Raw genomic sequence first — 22,286 nt, 5'->3', positions numbered from 1 at the left:
AGTATTTAGGGTCTGTACTAAATTTTAGTTAGTGTCAGTTACTAATGTTCAGTGTTTTATTAGAACCAGACCTGGAATATATCTTCCAACACCAACAAACAGATTTTCTCTTAAGATGAAACGCCTTTGCCTAACATATGTAAAGTGTTTTGTATTCTTCAGACAATCTCTAAAAGATGAGCTACTTTGTCATTGATGAGTCAAAGCAGGGTGCTTTATACGCTAATTAAATGTAATGTATAATAGAAACAGAAGACAACTAACTCTTAATACAGTCCACAGACAGCTCTAAAAAACAAACATCCTACTTGAACTGAGATGTTGATAGCTGAAAATGCATTAAGTAGACAGAGAAACAAAAACAAATGAAGGTGAGAACTCAGTCAGGCAAGCTGAAGTGGACTAAACACTTTGTCAGGAGGGTAGCCCGTGTTAGTGCTAATGCATTTTGCATTAGTATGATGCCTGTAAAATACTGACTCCTGGCATCGGAGTTAATGACAAAAAACCTTCAATAGCTTTACCTTATCTACACATTTTTAAATACAGGAAGAATAATACATAAGATTTTTCTGTTAATGTTTATTGCAAAAGATTTGTGCAGCTTATGAAAGAGCTGGTATCAGACAATAAGGGACAGTTGTTACCCTTAAGTGCGTTGTGGTTCTGAAGTTCAGTTTTGATCAATAATTGATGAAAAGAAAAAAAGATCAGACTGCCACAAACACACATCAAACAAATTAAGCTATTTTTAGAATGTTGTTCATAGAACCAGATTAATCAGGCTAAGATTTTAGTACGAGGATTTCCTGTATCATCAATACCAGGATTTGCAGCTTCATTTGCAACTTCAGAGGAAGCAATGCCTTCATATATGCTACTGACTAAAATGAAGTACTTTGTGATTAAGGTTCATAAAATAATCTGCAATCCCAGAGAATTATACAGAGGGTAATAGTAAATTTCTAAAAATCACTTGCTGCCGGTCTTGTCATCTTGTCCGAGCCTGTTTTTGGAAGTCAGGCCGCAGCCACTGCTGCGTGTCTTGCTGCAACGTGAGGGGGGGGAAAGGTCTGTAGACAATACTCCAGAGAGGTGAGGCTATTTTGACAGCACATTTAACCGGGGAGGGGTGGGCTGGCTGGTGAAATAGTGGAACTTTGCTCCTAAATGGAGCTTCTGTATGTGGAGCATACAGCCTGAATCTCTGGTGCTGGAGTGGTTTGGCCTTGAACCTATTTTCTCTGGCGCTGGTATTATCCTGTTGCCCAGAGTCAGTGCGTGAGTKCTGGTGCCAGCCTTTTGCCAGTGCTGCGAGTGGAACAGGCCAGGGAGGAGGTGACTTGAGGAGAAGCCRCCTGAGTGCCCCCGTGTCACCCTCGCCCGTGCTTGGAGTGCTTTGACCATTAAGGGCCAGTTGGAAGAGCTTCTGAGCAATTGGGAGCAGCATGGAAACTGGGCCCTTACCAAGGTCAGAGGAATACAAACAGGATTTAAACTGTCCCCAGAACGTTCGCAAACTTGGTAATTGTTGCTGCTTTTTACAAAGGAGAATAAGGCGGAAGGAAATTAAATAGCTTCTCCAAGATCAGAGCAAGTCACTGTTAAAAGCAAGGTTAAAAACTTTTGTCTTGATCTCCATGGTCATGTCTTTTTACACTCTAGAAGGTCTGAAAACTCTTGTATGTAGAGAACAACAACTGCAGCCACCTGAGCCAAATATAACAGACTGAGTTTTGGTTGTTTTTCATTGGGCTTGAGTCTTGGCAGGGATGTACAAACTTACTCTATCAAAATAGTCATGGCTGTTAGGCTCAGATCTTTCCTACGATAATGTCTTCAAAGACATTTTTCTGTCAACATTGACAAAATATTATTACTTAAGACTTGGAAGATTTGGCTTAGAGAGTTCAGAATTCTTGTTAAACAGCTCAAAATGATGTGTTTTTGTACATGTTTAATTTAAGGAATTTTGAAATGCCTGTCTTTTGCACTGCTGAAGTAGTTTGAATTCTTGTTTGGCTGTGATGAGGAGGCAAATTGTAACCTTCTGTTTTTATATCCATATAAGAACCAAAAGAAGTATTAATTCTTCATTTTTTCACATTTGAAATATATTAGCCTGATTTTTGTCTTCCAAAGCCCCCATCTCACCTCATAGTTTTCATGTTTGATACCCACCAAGGTGCACAGAAAGTTCTTGTGGTTTTATGAAGGTGTACAGCTCTGGGGCTGGGTGGATTTTGTGGATTTGCAAACATTTGAAACATTWTTTTTTTTTCCTTTTAGGAACTGGTTTTTAATATTTGAGACTCTGTATTTGCAGTGAGGGGGGGGATTCAGAAGTATGGTTTGTGGCACAGAGGAATAATTCCTCAGAGTTTTGAGCTTTGGTAGAAGAGTGCTTGGCCTAATCTTGTGATAAAAGAATGAACCTGACTAGCAGGGATGTTGATAATCTCATACCTGAAGAGAGACAAAAGAAATTATTTCTCCTCTTACATGCAATCAGGTTGCTGCTCTTGTCCCTTCCAGATACCCTGCATACAGACATACTTGATCTTCTCTGTACTTAACAGTAGTTCAGTGCTAAATATAGAATAAAAATTATCATTACCTAAGTCCTTTTTTTGCAGGCAATCTTAAAATCTCCAGGAGTATCTTCATATATGTTGGTTTTAGTGCTTCCCTCCCGCCCCCTTTTTTTTTGCATTTGATATGATTATTGTCCAGCTAGCTATAATCTGTATCTGATACTGGGATATTTGGTGGGTTTTCTCCGTAATGTTTCCATCCAGCAGTCGCTTCAGACTTCCTTGAACCTTTTCTTGCTTTATTTCATCGAAACATTGCAAGTTCAGCTACTCTGCATTCACATGAGACTTTTCAGAGGTTATATGTGAAACTGTTGCTGCTAGCCATTTGGTTTCTAGCTGTGAAGCCCATAGTAACAGAAGGGGGGCTGAAATGAGAGAAAATGAACAGTATATATAACTTAGAGAAGAGGCTGCAGTATATAGTGCTGTTAAATACTGCTAAAAATACCTGCAAGTTTTTGTAGTTATTCTTCTCCACAGACATCACAGGGAAGTTGCATGGTTGTGAATGGGAAAATGGGGTGATTCATGAGACTGCAAATGGAAAAACTGGCTTAGAATCTGAGGCTTTAATACCTGCCTCTGAGGTTAGCTGATGAGATGCTCTAACTTACTTCCATCAGCCTCCAGAAGACTTTTTGGAACGCTGTCAAGACTTCACTCACCTTTGCTTGTGTATAGACCATTTCTACAGGTTCCTTCTCATCTCTAAATAAAACCCAAAGCCTAGTCTAATCATACACAGTCATTAAGAACCCCCCCATAATTTCTTGAAGAAGGATTCTAGTTAAGCAGTTATGTTTTTTTGCCTGCAGCAAAATTGTTTGGTTATTTCAGTTGCCTAAAATATCTTTAGTTGCCTGGGTTTAAGATATTAGCAGTATTGCAATGCCTCATAACCATATTGCATATTGGGACAGTGCATTCTTTAGTCAGGAAGAGAGTTCTAACATTATCATGCAAAATGCGGCTGACCTTGCTCTCTGAAGCATTTCCATCCAATGCGCTGAAGTGTTCACGCAGGTAAAACTAATGGGACTGATTTCAGGACTTGCAAAGGGGTGTATGAAGCTTTTTTCTCCTGAGTACAATGACTTAATAGCTCAAGATAAAACGTTGCCTGTGGTGCTAACAGGGTAGACCTTACAGGAATAATGACCTTTCATGTAATGAAAAAGTCATTTTAAACAAATGTATTTGAATGTGTACTTGCATGAGCTACCACTGTCTGTGCATATCTTCTGTTGATGATTTRGACATGTAAATAGAAACTAAATGTACTTTTAAGCTTTTCATTTCACTATTATAGGTGAAACCATGCACAATTTGTCTTTTTGTCTGCTTCCTGTTACTTTCAGTACTTGGAACGTAAGGTTTCATTAAATAAGAATTATTCTTAGTTGAATCAAATACATTTCTACATACGATTTTAGGAGCTAGTCTATGCATTTGTTCTTGTTTGAAGATCTTGCTACTGGAAAGCATCAATAATAAATACTCCTAATTACCGTTCAAGTTGTTTATGCTTTGTGTTGACTTTGTGGCTTAACCATCTTTAGTCTGCTCACAGAGATGGTTCATAGTGGTTATTTTGTTTAAGCTCCTCAGAGAGGTCATAATACGATGTCAGGATGCAGAAGAGTCAAATTTTTAACAACGAAGTACCGTTCAGGTAAACTCAACAAAAAGGAATGAGCACCCATATTTYACCTATATCAGCAAGGGCAAAGTGAACTATTCCAGAAACATAAAATATGATGGAACAAAAATAAGAATATGATTAGGACTTTTCACATTCTCTTCTGTAATTGTAGTAGTTAAAGATGCAGAGTTTGTATATTGTTCTGCTTAGGGTTTCCATTTGAAACGTCTTTTTTGTTTCAGCCTCTTGGTGCCAGTGACTATTTGGAAATATCCAAGCACTTTGACACAGTATTTGTTCGCAACATACCACTTCTTACAATGGCAAAAAGGACACAAGCTCGCCGCTTCATTACTCTTATTGATACCTTTTATGAGCATAAGGTGAGAACTAAGCATTCCATAGCTGTATTGGAATAATATAGGGAGTGCCAAAACCTGACTGTTAAAGTCTTGCTTCAAATTAATTACTTATTAATAATTTGGAAAACATAAGCAGAATGGACTAGCACTRTGAAGAAACATCATTCCAGTTTCATGCGAAAGACCCCATTTCAGGAGAGCCAAATAGGCAGGTAGTTTTAAATACTTTCAGTTTCTGTAAACATTAAGCATGACCATAAGCATAGGTCTGAGATTATTTGCCTTTCTTTAATTGGAATGTTATATTTTTCTAACTCAAAAAACCCACAGAAGCTGTGTCATTATTTTAACAATGAAAGATTGTGTTGCTACTATGCTGGAGCTGAACTGAGAGTAAGTTATTTTAGTTTGTATGGACAGTTGGTCAGGAATCAGTGCCCTCCTGAACAGGGTACTGAAAGGTAATGGTGTACCTACATGTATTACTAATTTCAGAAGAAACAGTCACTGTAGCCTTTGCATTACATTGCAGAACTGCTAATGGAATATTAATGATAAATGCAGCACTTCATATAGATTTACAGCAGCTTCAATCACTGAAGCAAAATCAGCACTATTAAAACAAAAAAAGGCAAATTCATGCTTAATTTTTTTTTAAAAAAGTAATGAAAGATATTAAACTCCATTCTATGTGCAATTATATATGCACACACTTAAATATTCATGCAATCAGGAAATATCAATGGAGGTTTTTCAAGAATGTCCTGGCAAGAAGGTCAGAAAGGCCCCGATTCAACACAGTATTGAAGTGTGCGCTCTAACTAATCGTGTGAGTAGTCTCATTGAGGTCAGCCGGATTCTTTGTGCTCTCTGAATTAGAAATGAATAGTTTCTTAGAGGATATACTAATATTTATAAACTAATGATAGTGTGTCAGAAATACTTTTATTTTGTGATCTGCATGCTATCATTAAGAATTGTCAGCAAACAGTTGCATTCTTCCATAGAAAAAATACACAACTATTACACTCCAATTACCAATAATTGTGTGGAAAAACTATCTGAGGGAGCTTATTTGTAGAGACCTGTCTACAGCAGCAACATTTTGCCTGGATGTTTGCAACTAGTGACTACTTCTGTAATACACTGCAGTCCTCCAGAGAGCACATCTTACTGCACATAGTTTCTCCTCCCAACAGACATGAAAACAGCATTGTCATTATTATTAGCAAAAAAACATTTATTTGAGTATCTCAGGCGATAGCAGACTGGCAAAACTCAGCATTTGGGGAAATCTTGTATTCAAGCATACTATATATGGAACGACCTGTGCAGTTCACTTACTACCCAGAGGAATCCTAACTATGGGGAAAAAAATGTTGCTGAAGAGTATTTTATAGCTATATATATTTTACGAAGTAAATTTAATTGTGAATTCTTTGCAAATATGCTGATAGAGCAGATATTCCCAGTATTTAGGAGCACAGATACACTGTTCTCTGAGTAAAAGTTACTTCAGTTGTCATTAAGAAAAAGATTGTGTAAGGTTAATATTCCAAGTGACTAGGTCAGGTAAATCTGTAATAGCACTGATAACAAGAGAAAGGAAAAATACCTGGGAAAAAACAAGGTCRTAAACTGAAGTTTGCTTTTCATAAAAGATGTATTTTATCCCTTATGCATAAAACACAAGTGATCGTATTGTTGCCTGTTTTTCCTCTCTCAGGTGCGTATTATTTGTTCGGCAGTGACTCCTCTCCAAAGCTTGTTCCTGGTAGAACATAACAATGGTGAGCTAGAGGACAACAGAGTGTTGATGGATGATCTGGACTTGAGCCAGGTACATGATATTAACATCGTCTCCCTTTTGTAGCAAAATTGGTTTTGGTCTCCTAATTACAGCAGCAATTTAGGAAAAGAAATCGAGTCAACATTTAACTAGTGATTTGCTGCTTTTTCTGCAATGTATCTGTCACTCTCATAATTGTATGTTACATTGTTCATTCATGGTCAAAGAAAATATCACAATATATAGAATCATTTTGCATAAGTTTTAGGGGCATTTTGATTGTTAATGGTTATATCTATTCAACATTTATGAAAACAGTGATTTAAGTTTAGCTCTTATATTTAAAATACAGAAATAAAAATGGTCTGTTCTAGCTCTTTGTAGAATATACGGGGCTATCGTCTTAGTTCCTCACAGTGAATGCTATTTTGCATGCCCCTTATTCTGTTTTTTCTTTCCTTTGCAATATAGTCATTCTTGATGAATTTTTAAATGGTCTTGAAAAAAACCCTATACAAATAGAGGCAACAGAAAATTAGAAATAGATGGTTACAATGTCATCGTGTTGTTCTTAAATCAAATTCTCTGCTTTGCTATGTTTCTTCAAAGGAATAACTAGCTGAAATAAGTGTTTCTCTTTAGAATTAATTTTAGGAGATTAACTTTCTTTTGCATTGATGTCATACTGCTGTCTTGTGTTGTTATAGCCTGTAAAGCATTCAGTATTACAGTTTAGACAGGATGGACTTCAGTACAGCTATGTTTCTCACAGTTTTGTGGTACCATTTTTGTGTATTTATGTAGGAATCTGCCAAAGAACTCTCCATGTTTACAGGAGAAGAGGAAATTTTTGCATTTCAGCGTACTATCTCTCGGCTTACAGAAATGCAGACTGAACAGTATTGGAAAGATGGGGACAGAAGCAAAAAATAGTTATAATTAGAAGATGAATAAAAGAACACTAAAAAAAGTGTGTAAAGAATTAAAACTACGGAATTGGAATGCTTTTTAGCACAAAAGAAATAATTTATTGCACTTTACCTTCTGGACCATGTTTTTTTCATCGAGTGGTTTTTATGCTTCATACATAAGGACTCAGTTTTGTGAGTGTTTTGGGTTTTTTCTGTACCACTAGTTTATGGCTATATGAAATTTTGTCTTTATTTYCTTTTCTGTAAAACATAAATTTGATGTACAGGAAATTTAAGTGGATCAGAATTCTTGACTGGAGACACAGTCAATGGGCTGTGCTGGGTTGATGGTAGATTTATACTGTTCTTGCATGTAGAGGGTACTTTGTGGTTTGCGCACTCTGCCTGTCACGTATAAGACAACTTGCACAAAAGAAGGATCAAATGTTTTGTGTGTGAAACTCCTGATGTAGCAGAAGTTCCTGCTAGAATCGCAGTTTCTTGTAATCAGACGGTTACTCGCTCTGCTTGACTGAAAACTAATAATTTGATTCAGGAGAGAAACCCAAGGAAGAGTTTGAAGGTACTTGAAACCTCAGATGATCCAAATAAGCATGAGTGATGAAAGAAAACTATAATAAGATAGGGTACAATGTAACACAAGTGCAAGCCAATAATTTTCTTATATTTTCTACCAAAAATGAAGTTCATGCAAGCTGGATGTGCTGCTTATACACTAATTTCTTTCTACCATGAAGTTTCTAAGGCTTCTTTTTTACAACACCTTCCATTGCTAGTACCACACCTGCCCCGATCAGGGGACACTAGTACACAGTACCACTGAGGCAGTTCATCATATTGCAATGTGAGTGTGTTTTATGAAAAAGATGGGACCTTCACTGATTTCCAAAATCACGTCCTCCATTCTGGTATTTGTAGTTGAAAACTTCCTTTTAGCTAGAAGTGCCTTTAACTGTGTTTTAATCTAATTGAAACAAAACATGGTATTACTCATATTAGCTTGTATGCTACTTTTATAAGATATCATTTTAAGAGTGTATTTTAAAATAGTTTCCCTGAATAGGGAAAAAGTACTGTGCAGATAGGCTGAGAAGACTGCCCTGATTTCTTGGCAAGGAGATGCATTGCATCCCATCCCCAAATCTGAGGATTTTCTGTAGATTTTACAATATGACTTCTTTTGCATCATATGTGTCACCAAAATTTTTTTTTCTGCATTCATTAAGCCTCTTTAAATTATTAATTTTTTTAAGCCTCATTAAATTATAATCCTGTGGCTCCTGGGCAAAGGTTCTTGTGCCCAAACTGTTGCAGCTTTGCCTGATGCCATCCGAGGCTTTTTCGCCTTCCGGACACCCATCCCGACGTGGGGTGCGCAGGGTTTCTGGAAGCGCCGCAGGCCTTGGTAGTCTTTGAGAGCCGCCCGAGATGGAGGCGAGCTGCTTCCAGGGCACATTGCTAAATAAAGCTACAATCACAAAAATCTTTTAAATGAGATTTTTGGAGGGTGAGGAAGGTGAGAAGCAGGGAGTTTTCCTCTGCATTTAGATGTGTTATGGTAATATAGATGTTTTGGAGCCACGTGCTCTAGTCCTGTTTTTCTGTTCTGATCATTTCTCTCTACTCTGAAAGTTACTTAAAGTGGCTACACCAATTCTTCAGATAATTTTCAAAGCCTATACTTAGTTGTGTAAATGGCAAACTATGTTATTCCCACAAGGGTGACTACAACAAAGGATTTTAATATATATTTATGAAAAATCCAGTCACAGTAGCTTGCATTTAATAGGAATTTCAGAAGAACTGATATATACTCTCAGAGATTTAATTTATTAATTAGGTTAATTTAGATTAATTAGGTTTCTCAGCAGAGGAACTATTGAGAAATTATTTTCATGCATGCAAATGTATGTATGTATATTTAAAAGAATACTAATATATGTAATTTAATTTKGTGTGCATATATATTTATATATGGTAGTCTCTACTCATTTGCCTGAGCCTAAGCTGATGAGTCTCCTGAAGTTTCAGCCTAGGCTTGACTTTTTCTCTAATAGCATTCAAATGCCTCTGGCCCTGTCTGATTCAGAAGCCCATGTGCGAAAATGGGAGGTGGTKGTAGATAGCCTAAAGCATTTGCATCTACATATTTATCTGCATTGTTTTAAAAGCCGATTGCAGGGTTAGCCTGCATGCCCTCCTCCGTCACGTGGCATGGGGAAAGGAGCCTTGCAGAAACAGGCAAGAAGCCCGGGATGTGCGAGAGGGGATGCTGTTCTGCAGTCATCTGCTCCTGCAGAAGCTGGCACAGTGGCAAAGTGAAGCGAAGCAGCAAAGTGAAGTGAAGCACTCCTCCTCGGTCTGTGGGCAGTGACTGACCTCACTGAACCCCATGGCCTTGCCTGATGGCATTCGAAGCTTTTTCACCTTCTGGATACTCATCCCGAAATGGGGTGCGCAGGGTTTCTRGAAGTGCCGCAGGCCCTGCTAGTCTTTGAGAGCCACCCGGGATGGAGGTGAGCTCCTTCCAGTTACAGGAGGGACGTCAGGTTCCCAGAAGGTTCCAGAGCCCCTGCTGCTTCTAGGRCACATTCCTAAATAAAATCTTAGTGCAATTTGTCCTTTGCCTAGCAAGATGGGAGTCTTTGGTAGGCACTTAATCAAGGAAAGGAAAGGAGGGCTACTGCAGAAGTGAGAGACTGGAGACAAGGGAGAGACTGAAAACAAGAGAAGCTGCTTAAATCACTGTGCAGTATTTGTGGTTGCGCTGGATTCCCACCTTCAAGTCAGGACCACAAGCAGAGACTGGTGGGACCAAATTGTCAGTCAGGCCAGATGCTAGGGTGGAGATCGCTACAGTACCCAGAGGCACAGTTATGTGCACCCACTTCAAGTTGGGCCCTATTACACGGTGCTGCTTGGTGTGCTGTAACATGCACAAACCCTCTTTCCAAAAGGGAAGTTGAGGGGGCTTCTTCTGAAGCCAAACAACTCAGGCAATCAGGTGCTGCCCAGAAGCAGTTGCTGAAGCCCAAAGCTGCTGCATCCTGCCCCAAGGGCTGGGCAACCCATGCTCTCGCTACTGTTAGACAGTAAAGCCAGCTGTCCTTGAAGGCTGCTTTTTCCTACGTTAAGGTGTTTTAGTTGCCAAAATGTAAACAGTGAAATGCCTACAAATAAATTATGCATGCTCCTTAATGGCCTTAAAATTGCTGGATTTATGCTGTACGCTTCTATACCACGTTCAAGCAATTTTGTTTTTTTAACTTGCAARTTCCTGTCATCTCAGATCTGCAGCACATTTTTATTTCGCTTTTAGTCTTTCAGCAAGTATTATTGCTGAGTTATTTTTAAATATCTTTTAGAAATAATCTTGTTGATGTGGGATGGTATTTTACTGTCACAGTAAGTAAAACTCTTGATGATACTCACCATGTGAAACATTTAATGTTGGTTCATAAAGGCCACATCCTGTCTGAGAGTCTCTCTCAGCTAACTTGTTTTAAATACTTGATTGATCAAAGAATGTTCCKGATGCTCAAAAGTTTAAATTACAGCTTTTGGACATGTTACTGCACTTTCCATATACACACTTTAAAGCTGTATTTTCATTTCAGATTTTGTGCAGTAGAGCTTATCTTTTTTTATAAATAGCACAGTTCTGCCTTTCTAAACCAGCGTTTTGCAGCACTTACCTTTGCAGAAACAGMGGGAACAATCACAGTATTTGGGGATACACCAGGCATGCATCAGCAGCCTTCCAAAGGTCTTTGAAGGGACTGAAGATGTACTTTTTGCTGCTGTAGTTTTTAATCTAAAAAGGAAAACCATTAATGCTTTTTTGAGTAAACATGATAATAATGAAACTGGACAGACATGTGTCACCTATTTTGTTTCAATTTAAATATGAAAAAATGGCCAAGTTTCAAACAGGWATCACCAGACATTTAACAAGGAGAAAGAATGGTCTCTCTCTCCATTGAGATGTGTCTGAGAGGACCAAGATCCAGGAATTCTCTATCTGGAATTGCCTGGATCTGAATTAGCCCTGTGCCTCAGTTTCCCTGTTGATAAAATGGGAATGATGTTAACTTCTTTCTTACTAACTCTGAAGCACTGCCAGGCTTAGTTCATTAATATTCTAAGATGTTCTCTGAGGCTCTGGGATGAAAATACTTCAGTAAAGTATGTAAATAGCAGAAAAAAATYCAGCTACTCAAAGTGGATTAGTTTTCTTGTTTGGCTTACAGAATAAATGCCATCAACAAAACACCACATGCCTCTTTGTAATGATGTTTTTCTTTGCTTAATGCATCTATTTTAAAGAAATAAAAATTAGGTTTGTGATTTAAAAAACCCAYCTAATTCATGTAGTTTTTCTTCTACCTATAATGTCAGATTTCTTTTATGATTCATTGCCACTTAGTTMTTGTACTTGTGAGCTACAGTAGATTCACAAATGTTGTTGGGATTTTCATTTTACTGTGTACTGAGAATTTTTTTAAAATACGTAATTTGGAGTCTAATATATAACAAAGTGAACATTGTTGAATCCTGCAGTTTGAGAAGAATTTATGCTGTAATAAGGAAAACTATTAAAAAAAACTATTAAATCCAAATTTCTAAAACATTTTACTTGTTACTTGCAGTATTTTTATCTATATGTTCTGAATAAATAGGACCTATAACATGGTAAGTACATAAAGTGAGATTTTTGCCTCTGTCTCCAGGGGGGGCAACTCTGGCACTACTTTGCCTAGATAAGCTGTAGCACCTCAGGCTGTTGCCCTGTGCGTGGCCCAATTCTCGGTAAGTGTCTCCAGGACTTAAGGAGAAGGCTCCTCTGGGGATGGGTTAGGCTTGTCTTCCTCAGTTACTGCTGCAGGCAATCCTACCCTGGTAGGATCCAGTTTGGGGTTTTGGAACCTTTTCTCCACTGCTTTGACTCTTTTTCTGAGCAACTTGAGGCTGAATTGAGAGTGGGATATTCTATCTTAGTGCAAACCACATTAAAATGCTCTTTTTTTTGTTAATTTGGGATTTTTGTTAAAAATCTGCTTTTGCTATCAGCCAATTAGTTCTGTGGTTAGTTGTTATGGGTTTTGAAAATCTTAGAAAATCTGATGGAAGAATGAAAGGAGGCTGAAGTTTTACAYGCCTACTAAAATAAGGTTTTGGAAACAATATTTACAACTGTGATCTGTGCAAAATGTTTGATCTTTTTGCACTTTAAATCAGAGAAATGGACTTGTAAATGCTTCTGTTCWRAWCCCMWWKGGGWTYWGAACTTGGGCCGTGGCAGCGCCCCAGTGCCGGTCCCAAGTGCTGCCCGTAGCGGTGGTGCGAAGGGGCGATTATGGCTGCAACATGGCACTTCTCTGCAGCCACTAGTGGCAGATGGTCGAACAGCTCTTTCTGACAGACAAGCAAAAGTATTCTACAGTTTGGGCTTAAGAAAAAATTTTAAAATGCTGGTTTGGGAGAGGTTTAATTTTGGGGGCTATTTCTCCTTTCTTCCCCAAGCGTTTTTTTCCACCCTCTTCAATCTCCCCATTTGTGCTGAAGAGAGGGATTGTTATATTGAATGTCAGGCTGTGACCACTCTGCTCCAGTATCTTGTTTGCAGCAGTAGCAGTATCCTGTGTTTGAAAGAGCAACTAGGAAAGCTCTTTATGGCATGTTCGGGATTCACACAGGTTTATGAAGCGTAAGTCTGCACCCTCGCTAAAAGTTACATGCCTATTTCTCATGTAAGCTTTGGATCCTTCTCTAAACGCTGTAAGACTTTTCTTCTTTTTTCCCTCTAGCATCCTGAAGCAGTGAGACAGTTTCAGGSTCTGATTAGACTTTTTGCTGAAAAAAAAGGTTCCTCTGCATGCTTTGTTGCCTTTTTTTTTCTTTTCTGAGATACTTCAAGAATAGATGCAAATTTGCCTTTGCAATTTTATCTAATGTACTTTTCTGTCAGCTCCCTCTGACTTGTTTCTTGTCATTGACAAGCAATACCAAATGTCCATCTCTTGTCAGGTAAGAGTGCTGCTGGTCTTCTGATACTTAATCTTTCTTTTGTTGTTCTGCAACCTTATTTTTGAGGTAGGAGCACAGGCTTGCAGAGGCTCAGCTTCCCTGAAGTCCCTGGGTTCCATGTTTCCTGTTGGTTTTGGTCCTTGAGGACTGTAGCATATAGGCACTATGGGGACATGGATCTAGGAGGAAGTTAGGCTGCATCAGTCCTGGGTCAGAGACCATAGTGAGATTTTCAGAGAGGTTGTCGTAGTGTGAAATAACAGGCATCATACCCGTTTCTGTTTCTCCTTCTGCTACGCTCTATCATGAGCTGTCCCAGTGACACCTGCATCCCTGTTTGAGCTGGGTGGCATCCTGTGAAATGACAAAATTATTAAAACTTTTCYACCCCACGTGCATTATTTTGTGTATGTCAGCACCAAAGGTTTTTTTATTGCCTTGTATTCAGAAACAGAATGTTTTGCTACTGTTTGGTGTCCATTGCCARGAAAACTACTTGTGCTAAATGTTTTGTAGGAACAGAACCTGGGCTCCCCTCACCCAGAACTTCCTGGTTGTTGTGGAAATAATCCATTTGCCTACTTCTGTTCTGTCCATCTTAGCTTCTTAGGTGAACAGCTGGAGACAGAAACAAGCCACCTAACTCAAATCCCTAGGAAGAGCATTGTTCCGAGCACAGTATTTTTGCTACCCCTTGGGTGGCAATGTGACTGGAAACAACCCCCATCAAGGCCATAGCTCCTCATCAAACTCTGCTCTCCTTTGCTTCTAAGTCCTTCACACTAGTCAAAAATCAAGGCTTTTATTTTCATAACAGAAGGTATACTGGGCTTAACAGCACTGATACATTAAATACTATTCCCTGTATTCTGATACAAATTCAGTGGCGTCACAACCTCTCAGTGGATTTTTCTAGAGTTGAATACATCGTTTTTTCTGGAGGTTCTGCTGAAACACGGCACAGCACCGCTTAACAAAGGGCATGAAATGACAGATATGGTGGGGGCCTCCAAGCCCCTGGAAAAATGTAAGAAATTTCCAACCTTTAGGTTGGGGGAAGTACCTGCATTTTCCTTTCCATCTGCTCCGAAGGACTTGCAGTTTCTAGTGTGAGAGCAGAGGGAGGATAGAGCAGATGGAGGATGCAGACCACTTGCTCCCTCTCCAGCCTTCTGCATTCTCCACATATTTGTAAAACAACTTTTGTTTTAAATTGAATTGAATTCTAAGAGCACCATTAAAATACAGAAATGCTTCTCACTGACCTATTACTCTGCATTCATGTTGGTAAAATTTTGGATGAGTTTCTATAGTCCTCCCGCCAGTTCTTTGTCAGGGTGAAGGGTTTAGTTGGCTCTGTTAATCCACTCTCTAGCTGAAATTGTTCATTTAAACTGTTATAAAAATCTACTCTTTTCCAATGAGAATCCTATATTCCCAGATTCAAGTACTGCTGCCAGTGCAAAGATTTCAAATTCTTTGAGTGCAATCAAACACTGTCAGTCCAAAGCCAAATTACAAACACTTATCCACAATTCCCCTTACTCAGCTTTAAGCTAATTTTTCCAGCAGGCAACAATAGCTGTAAAAGCATGTGAAAAGATTGTTAGAAGAGCTTAAGAAATGGTTGATCCATTTCTTCAAAAGTTGTAATATAATTCTACCACATCCTCCTATTGCAAAAAGCAAAAACCTCAGTTCCATGACTTAATATAATTTTAGATTAATAGAGGTCATAGCATTGAAAGATGAAGCACATAACAAAAGATCAAGTGATCGTTTAAGCTAAAGTTAACTGAACCACGAAAAGTAAAGTGAAGTAAAAGCTTTCTTTGTATCTTCTGTTCTTTTACAATTAGTTGAACCAAAAATACTTGCATATCTCATTTATTCTACTACAGCAATGGATAATTTTCAGGTGATAAAATGAAATGCTGGTTGGTTGAGTTTTCTTTTGGCAGACTTAAGAACATTGTTCACACCAGGTCTTCCTTGCAGCTGATATATAAAGTACACAACAATTTTTCCCTGGTAGAGTCAAGATTCAAACACTCGGCAAACAACTAACAAAGTTAGTTGAGGGGAAAGAAAATCAGGTTTGTTGGAAACACAGACAGAAGAGCAGTCTCCTCCAGTTGTGGCGATCTCATAAAAACTAAAATTTCGTAAGGCAATGGAGAGAGGAACAATTACTGTCCAGCAAAATTACAATCTGAATGGGTTACCATTTTCAGTGCTTAGATAGGATGGCAGTGATTGCTATAGAAACTCCTGAAAGTGAGACAGAGAGGTTTTCCAGCACTGGAAATTGCGAATTGAAAAGGTTAGACTGGGTGCAAAGCCCATTCAGTGAGGCAGCTGCCAGTTGAGCCTGTTTGCCAAGTAAATTGTAGGAAATGCTGATTAAAATGTCCACTGAACGCACCAGGCAAATTAAATTTCAGTCACAGCCGCCTGGGCAGTTTTGGTGGAAGATGGCTTTGGTGCGTGGTGCACCTGTGCTCACTCTCCCCCCAGGGCCTCTCCTGCGGGCACTCGTCCTGTAGTTCCAGGTACTGCAGTGGTGCTGCAGCTGCAGGAGTTTAAGAATATAGGTGAAATAAAATTTGCAGAGAAAAGTGGTATCATCTGGCCTAATACAGGATGTCTGGGGAAAACAAAAAACAAAAACCAAAAAACAGACATATTTCCAGGTGCCAAAGGCTGTTGGGGGAGCAGTGTACCTCCCCATGCTGTGTCGCCATCTCTCCCCAGAGCACAAGCTCAGCACGTAACGGCCACCATGTTCACTCCCTCTCTGACTGGTAGTAACTGCAGCTCCTGCACTGCTGGGACTGGCAGCCACATCTGGTCCCATCACTCCCTGCCTCCATGTAAATGGGCTTGCTCTCTTTGAACCCATTGCCTGCCAACCCCTTTCCCTGAGAAACCTGTGATGGACAGAGGTCCCTTCCAACCTTACTGATTCTATGATTCTATGACAGCTGAAACTGTTCCTTTAGAGCAGAATGACTGGCCATACAGGCARCTGGGAGAGAGGGTTAAACCCACTGGAGGTCTCTATGCATGGGGCTTCCAGTTCACTACCTCTCCAGAAGCTTAAACGAGTCCTTGAAATCTCCATTGCAGTCCCTGGCTTTGGCTGCATAGCTGCCTGCATTTGCAACTCTATCGATGTMTTTCCTTCAGAGGCTGGTCTTAATTACCTCCACTCCCCTGTTCCTTTCATCTGTGCTGAGGGAGGGTTTAACATCTTTTCATGCTCTGCATTGGCCTGGGAAAAATAGATTGTCACCCTTCTGGCACCAAGCCGGTAGAGATTATTCCAATAACTCGCCCCGTCCTGATCCCCTGCAGGACCTATGGTATTACTATGCCTTATCGCTGTCATTGTTTCATTTCCTCCTTTCTCCTGTCTCTCTTCAGGCTCTTGATTTAACTGCCAGCAGTCAGCCAGAACAGTACCAAGCAAGTAAACTTAGACACGTACAGTACTCTGACACAGTAACACAACCATCTCCCTTGTAGTCTACAAGTTGCATGCAGCCAATGTGCCAGCTCAGGCACCAAAGCATTCGTGCTGCAGCCCTTTACAGCAACTCAGCTTAAGATGCTTGCTTTTTCAGTTGTGCTTAAGAAGAAAAAAGTTTGCAAATGAATAGAATCTACTGTCTACCTATATTGCACTTTCCAAAGGTACTAGTCCTTTATAAACTACCCTTGGAAAATACATGCCGAATAAATATATGGCGTGTATTAATAGAAGCAATCAGATATGTCTTGCAGCAAAAGATGGCCAATGTAACAGATCATAGCTTATTAAACCCATTAAATATTTACCTTATGGCATCTTTTTCTGCAGAAAAAAAAATATGCATTTTTGTAATAAAAATTACTGACATTTTGGTCTGATTGTGATTCTATTCATTTTCAATTTCTAAATACACAGTTATTCTTTAAAAATCATATTGACTTTCTCCTCTGCCATCAAAACATCTCAAGGTTGTTCTCTTTTCACTGAAGACAATGTCTGTCATTGTCTACTTAGGCTCTTTTGTATGTATTGATTATTTGATTCACCAATGGCCAGTGCCTAACCAGCCTGTTACAGTTGTATATGTATTTATATGTGTGTGTGTTTATATATCTATGTATACATACATACTCCAGGACCTGTGAATGGATTTTGCTGCCTATGTGGACTATAATTGCTCCCATAGTCATCAGTTAAGGCTTGCTTAATGGACTCCAATCTGCCAATACTTGAACAATTTAGGAAATTAGTTATTGACATAATGGAGAAATTATCTGAGAGCATCACAGCAACCCAAACTTGAGGACACCTCCGTCTGCTAAGGTCAACCCTAATAATTAACAGTCTTGCCCAGTGCACCAGAGGTGCTTTGTAAGGCACAACACTGAAGGTTAAACAGCTTCTGTGCCGCATATGTCCTCATTACACTACTGTGGTTGTAATCATTTTCCTGAAGCCATAGTGGCTTGTTAATTCATTGTTCTCATTTTACAGTCTTTCCAGGGATTTCCCCATACCATTACACAGCTTTGCCTTGTTCTTGCTAGACTGCCTTTTCCCGTTCAGTCTAAGATCTAGTGTGCCAGACAGGTCACAGTCCTCTCCAGCCTGAACGGAGAGACCTGCCTGCAGGCAGTTGTCCTTCTGCTTGTCCTCAGTCAGCTGTACAGCACTGCTCCTGCAGCCTTAGTTCCTCTTTTTCCATTCCCTCTGACTCCACCTCAGCTCTTCCTTCTGTGAGAATCAAACACTTGATAACCAACTGCCTCCTGTTTAACCGCAAGTCATTGCACTTCAGTATCCAGGCAGCCCGATGCTGCTCCTTTATTAGGTTCCAGAGTTTAACTTAAAGTTTTCCAAAATCACAAAGTGATGAAGAATCAAAGACTAGGCATCATAGATGAGCTGGAGTGCAAAAGCAACAAGGTTTGTAAGGGGAAAATGACCAACTAATAAACCAACCGCTAAAACTGGAAAAGAACAGAAGAGTTTTCTGGTCTGAGAACACCTTTGCCAGGTCATTTGGAGCTGAAGCCACCACAGCTATTAATGACGTGCTCACGCCTATGTTCCCAGTGAGAAAGGAGCTGTAGGTGCCTCAGCCCTTGGGTCTAAATCCTCCAGTGTACCTGGACACCTAGTTTCAGTGACAGGTAGATCCCTACACAGGAGGAGCTGGGCTTTAGCACCTACTGTCTTTTAAACAGGAAGATGACTGAGTTCATATGTCTTGCATAAAACAGTGCAAGCAGAGCCTAAAAGCAGAGGGAAGTGGGCTTCAGCGCAGCTTCCCCTTTCTCGGCTTAAAACCAGAAGAAAGATTATCTCTTCTCATTGCCTTTGCTTCACAGCACTTCCCTGTCAATGTCCATGCAAAGAGTATATGCAAACATATATATGTGCTATTGCTCTTGGGAAGATTTTTCTGTTTCTCTAGAGCTGAGATGTACAAAATTCACTGAAGGGAAAGCCTAGAAAAAGAGTCAGGATTTCTGGCTTCCTCTCTTCTAACTTTGGTATAAATTATCATCATTGACAATAAATAAGGAATCACAAGCTCAATGCTGTATTTTAAATGAGTTTAGATAATATTACCCATAACCTAGACAAAAGGCRGAACTCAGGCTAAGCTGTACACTAACACATAAGTCTGAAATCTGAGAATAGAAAGCTAGTCCCTAATCATGCTTTGCAGGAATACGTGGGCTGCGTACAAGGGCTATGGAGGCCAAACTCAGCAAATGCCATCATCTAGCTCCACCATGTGTTTGGATCTCTCCTATCACCATAGAGGAGACGTCTTTTTTTTTGTTTGTTTTCTCATTCCTTCCAGGGCCAACTTGCAACCAATAGCAATGCTCTATTTTTAAGTAAGTGTTACATGTTTTGATAACGCCACACAGGCAATTCCACATAAATCACACTTGTTATTTGTGTGGTTCCTTAGTACTTCCATCAAAATGATCTCCTTTTCTCCTCTCATCATCTTTCTTGTAGTAAGAAATTAGCAAGCTGAGGCTATGAAATTCCAGTTTTGCACAAATTTATTGGGATACTTGTCCTTAGAATAAAGGAAGGAGACATCTGGACAATTCATGACCCCTGCAAATCTTGCAGTAGAAAATTCTCTTGCTTTCACTACACCAAACTGTGGAGCCCAGCTCACTCACAGTTGCACCTACCAGGATATCCTTTGTTGCCTCCAGAGACTTCAACATAAGTCCAGGTGCCTAAGATGGACTGACTAATCTTCCCTTTCACTGCAGTCATTGCACTACATCCACCAACTCAGTAGCTGTCACATTTTGAAGAGAAAGAGAAAGTTAAAACTTCAAGGAGTATGTCAACTTACCAATTGTGTTACTGTCTGATACCTCTTCCACCTTCCAGTGCTAAGTTCATCTCTGCAAAAGAATCAGACCACTGTCAGTAAGCTTAGCATATGGCCACTTACTTTTACTTACAAAGTTAAAGGTGTCCCAGCAAACTTTCCAAGGTATGAGCAGTGGAGCGAGGGTTTTGTTTTAGCCCTAGTTAGAACTACAAAGCTCTAGATAGTAAAGTTAAAGTAGCAGGACAAATGAGATCTGAAGGCTGCTAGAGCATGAAGCCCCCACTGACTCAAACCTGGCATTCAAAAGTTAGGAGCTGCTATGCAAGCAGATAATTCAGAAAAATGTCAGCCCCTTTTGTCCCCTCCTCCCTCTTTTGGTGCAAAACTTACTTTGAAGTTATTTCTGATTTCACAGAACTACTTCTTATTCTAATAATTTGACTAGCATGTTCTTGACTAGAATAATGATAAACAAACTACAGAAAAGGAGTTTCATTATGTTGTATGACTACGTTAAGGTCAAAAATCTTAAAATACTAGAAAAAGAAGAATTGTTATTTACAGTCATTTTTGAAAGGACTAAAAATGAGATTTTTCTTTCTGAGCGGTCCTCTCCTCTTCCTGAACTACTGGAAGGCTTCTGATAACACAGTAAAGGATATGACTGATGTCTTTGACAAGTGATTAATTTCCATCTGAGAGGTGGATCTCAATGTAATGAGTACTCTCTTCTTGCAGGCTGCTCTGTTTTTATGATAGCAAAAGCACAGTTGGTATTTGGAGCAGCAAGAGGCAAGCCTCAATTCCAAACTCCAGCCAAAGATCCAAAAGTTGGGATGTCCAAACTGCTTCCAGGCAATATGTAGCAGAGCTCAGAAATATCTATCTGGATTTCTGGCTGTTCGAGACTGACAAGGCTCTCACTCCACCACTGAAGTCATTCATCACTTTCAGCAAAAAAATTGGTTTGATAAGCTTTCATTCAGGAGAATGTGGCTACTAATTTCTGACACTCCTTATGGTGAATTTTTAAGCCTTACTGAATATCTGATACATTTTAGATAATTCCGTATATCCTCTCCAATGTTGGAGGGTACTGGGGCTCTGATAACATGTCCACTTCCTCTTTAGTTAGTTATTTATCCCTGGTGATAAAAAGGATGGTGCACACCACGATATTGCATAAGGCTTTCTCCTACTCTTATGTCTAGACCTATTTTAAATTTTAAAATTGCTTTGAAAAGTTAAGAAAAAAAAGTAAGATGAATAGGCATACTGCATTATGATTTAAGCTGTCAGGACTCAATTGCCTGCAAGTATGATTAAGACCACAAGATGGCATGATCAGTTCATGGCATACAGGACACTAATATTGCTGATTTGAAACAAACTGGGAAGTGGGAAGGAATTTACTTTGCCTMTGTCACATGCAATTTTGCAAGTTAACCCTGGCAGCCTAACTCAGTCTCTGACCATCTAATAGCTGTTACTGTAAAAGAATTTATCTTTTTCCTAAGAAGCTGGTTCCCAAGAAGTGGATGAAATACGCTCAGACCTTCACCTCACCATCAGACTGAAAACAAAGGAAAATAAATACATCATATTAGCTTGGAGAGAGATTTGTTTTAGAAAATAAGTGCAGAAAAAAATATAGATTCACAATGTCCTTGCTCTGGCACAGGTTTACAACTCTAAGTGCCTCTGCAGTACCCTTTGGCAGCAGATTGGATGTACCCTGCAACAGCCAGGACTTTGCTGGACAACTTAGCACAGCATAAGCAGCCTCGATTAGACCAGGATCTGCTGCAGGAATAAACTGAGTTACAAACAGTGCTAAACACGGGCAGGGTAGGGAAGAGGAAACCAGTCAACTATAACTCTTACAGAGCTAAATCAACTAGAGATGTGTGTGGGATGAGATGTGCTGCAGGGGCTATTTCCCTCCTCCATTTGCAGCACCTAAGCCCATAGCTGGCTGTAGGCAGGAGCAACAAGTGCAATCACACCAGGCAGTTTTGGGGCACCCTGTATCTAGTGACAGAAAGCAGTCAGGTGGGGCGATTACAAGAACTTGGGGGGCAGAGAGGTGGCATGGGGGGGCAGGTCTATAGGACAATATGGGGCAGAGGGGATCTGACTCCTTGCACAGGATTGGGATGACTTGCCGACACAGAAGATTTATGTTCTTAATACACATCTGGTCTTTTTTTTTYCTTTAAGTGAAAATTTCCTTGGAAGAAGGGCTGCCTTATATTCAGGTAACTACGGTATTTCCCATGGCTTGATCATATTCCAGCCTTTCCCCCATGGCCAGATCCTGCCTTGTGATTGCTGCTCATGTGATGGCTCCTGCAACATCCTCACCACCACACAGGATCTCCTGATGTGGGATACTAGGCGTGCATGCTCCTAAACAAATGGAGGTTCTTATTGCTACATAGAGCCGTGTGAAGCAGAAGAGTAAAGAAAAATGACTGTTTGTTTTGGGAATCTCGACTCTTAGCCCTGAGAACCCTTTGCAAACTTATTTATTAGTTGTCCTGTTTGCCCTTCTTCACAGATAGGTAAA

The 22,286-nt window shown here is 39.7% G+C and overlaps 2 protein-coding genes across 17 annotated transcripts in view; one reads left to right on the top strand and one right to left on the bottom strand.

Moving 5' to 3' along the window:
- The window catches only part of AFG1L (AFG1 like ATPase), a 66,775-nt gene extending 59,358 nt beyond the window's left edge, over positions 1–7,417 (top strand). For 2 of the 3 annotated variants that reach the window (XM_085306899.1, XM_085306897.1), the window contains 3 exons: positions 4,482–4,622; positions 6,328–6,441; positions 7,195–7,417. In XM_085306899.1, the coding sequence (XP_085163025.1) occupies positions 4,482–4,622; positions 6,328–6,441; positions 7,195–7,323 (384 nt within the window). In that variant the 3' untranslated portion in view covers positions 7,324–7,417. Of the gene's footprint in view, positions 1–4,481; positions 4,623–6,327; positions 6,442–7,162 lie in introns of all 3 variants that reach the window. The other variant, XM_085306898.1, reaches the window with a different exon arrangement.
- The window catches only part of LOC146594758 (uncharacterized), a 38,901-nt gene that overhangs the window by 4,964 nt on the left and 11,651 nt on the right, over positions 1–22,286 (bottom strand). For 4 of the 14 annotated variants that reach the window (XR_014896100.1, XR_014896096.1, XR_014896095.1 and 1 more), the window contains 5 exons: positions 19,736–19,787; positions 13,622–13,703; positions 11,018–11,136; positions 6,217–6,493; positions 2,817–2,962 (listed from right to left, as the gene is read on the bottom strand). Coding sequence is in view for 4 of the 14 variants with exons in the window: in XM_085306900.1 (XP_085163026.1) it covers positions 2,862–2,962; positions 11,018–11,136; positions 13,622–13,703; positions 19,566–19,653 (390 nt within the window). In the remaining 10 variants the exon portion in view is untranslated. Of the gene's footprint in view, positions 1–2,816; positions 2,963–3,045; positions 3,132–6,216; positions 6,494–7,507; positions 7,563–11,017; positions 11,137–13,403; positions 13,529–13,621; positions 13,704–19,565; positions 19,679–19,735; positions 19,788–22,286 lie in introns of those variants that run through there. The other 10 variants (XR_014896102.1, XR_014896103.1, XM_085306901.1 and 7 more) reach the window with 8 other exon arrangements.

The sequence above is a fragment of the Rhea americana genome, unplaced genomic scaffold (genome assembly GCF_003343005.1).
Source record: "Rhea americana isolate MKP2758 unplaced genomic scaffold, rheAme1 scaffold_25, whole genome shotgun sequence".
In the NCBI taxonomy this organism is placed as follows: Eukaryota; Metazoa; Chordata; class Aves; order Rheiformes; family Rheidae; genus Rhea; species Rhea americana.
This window is presented reverse-complemented; position numbering and strand designations above follow the sequence as displayed.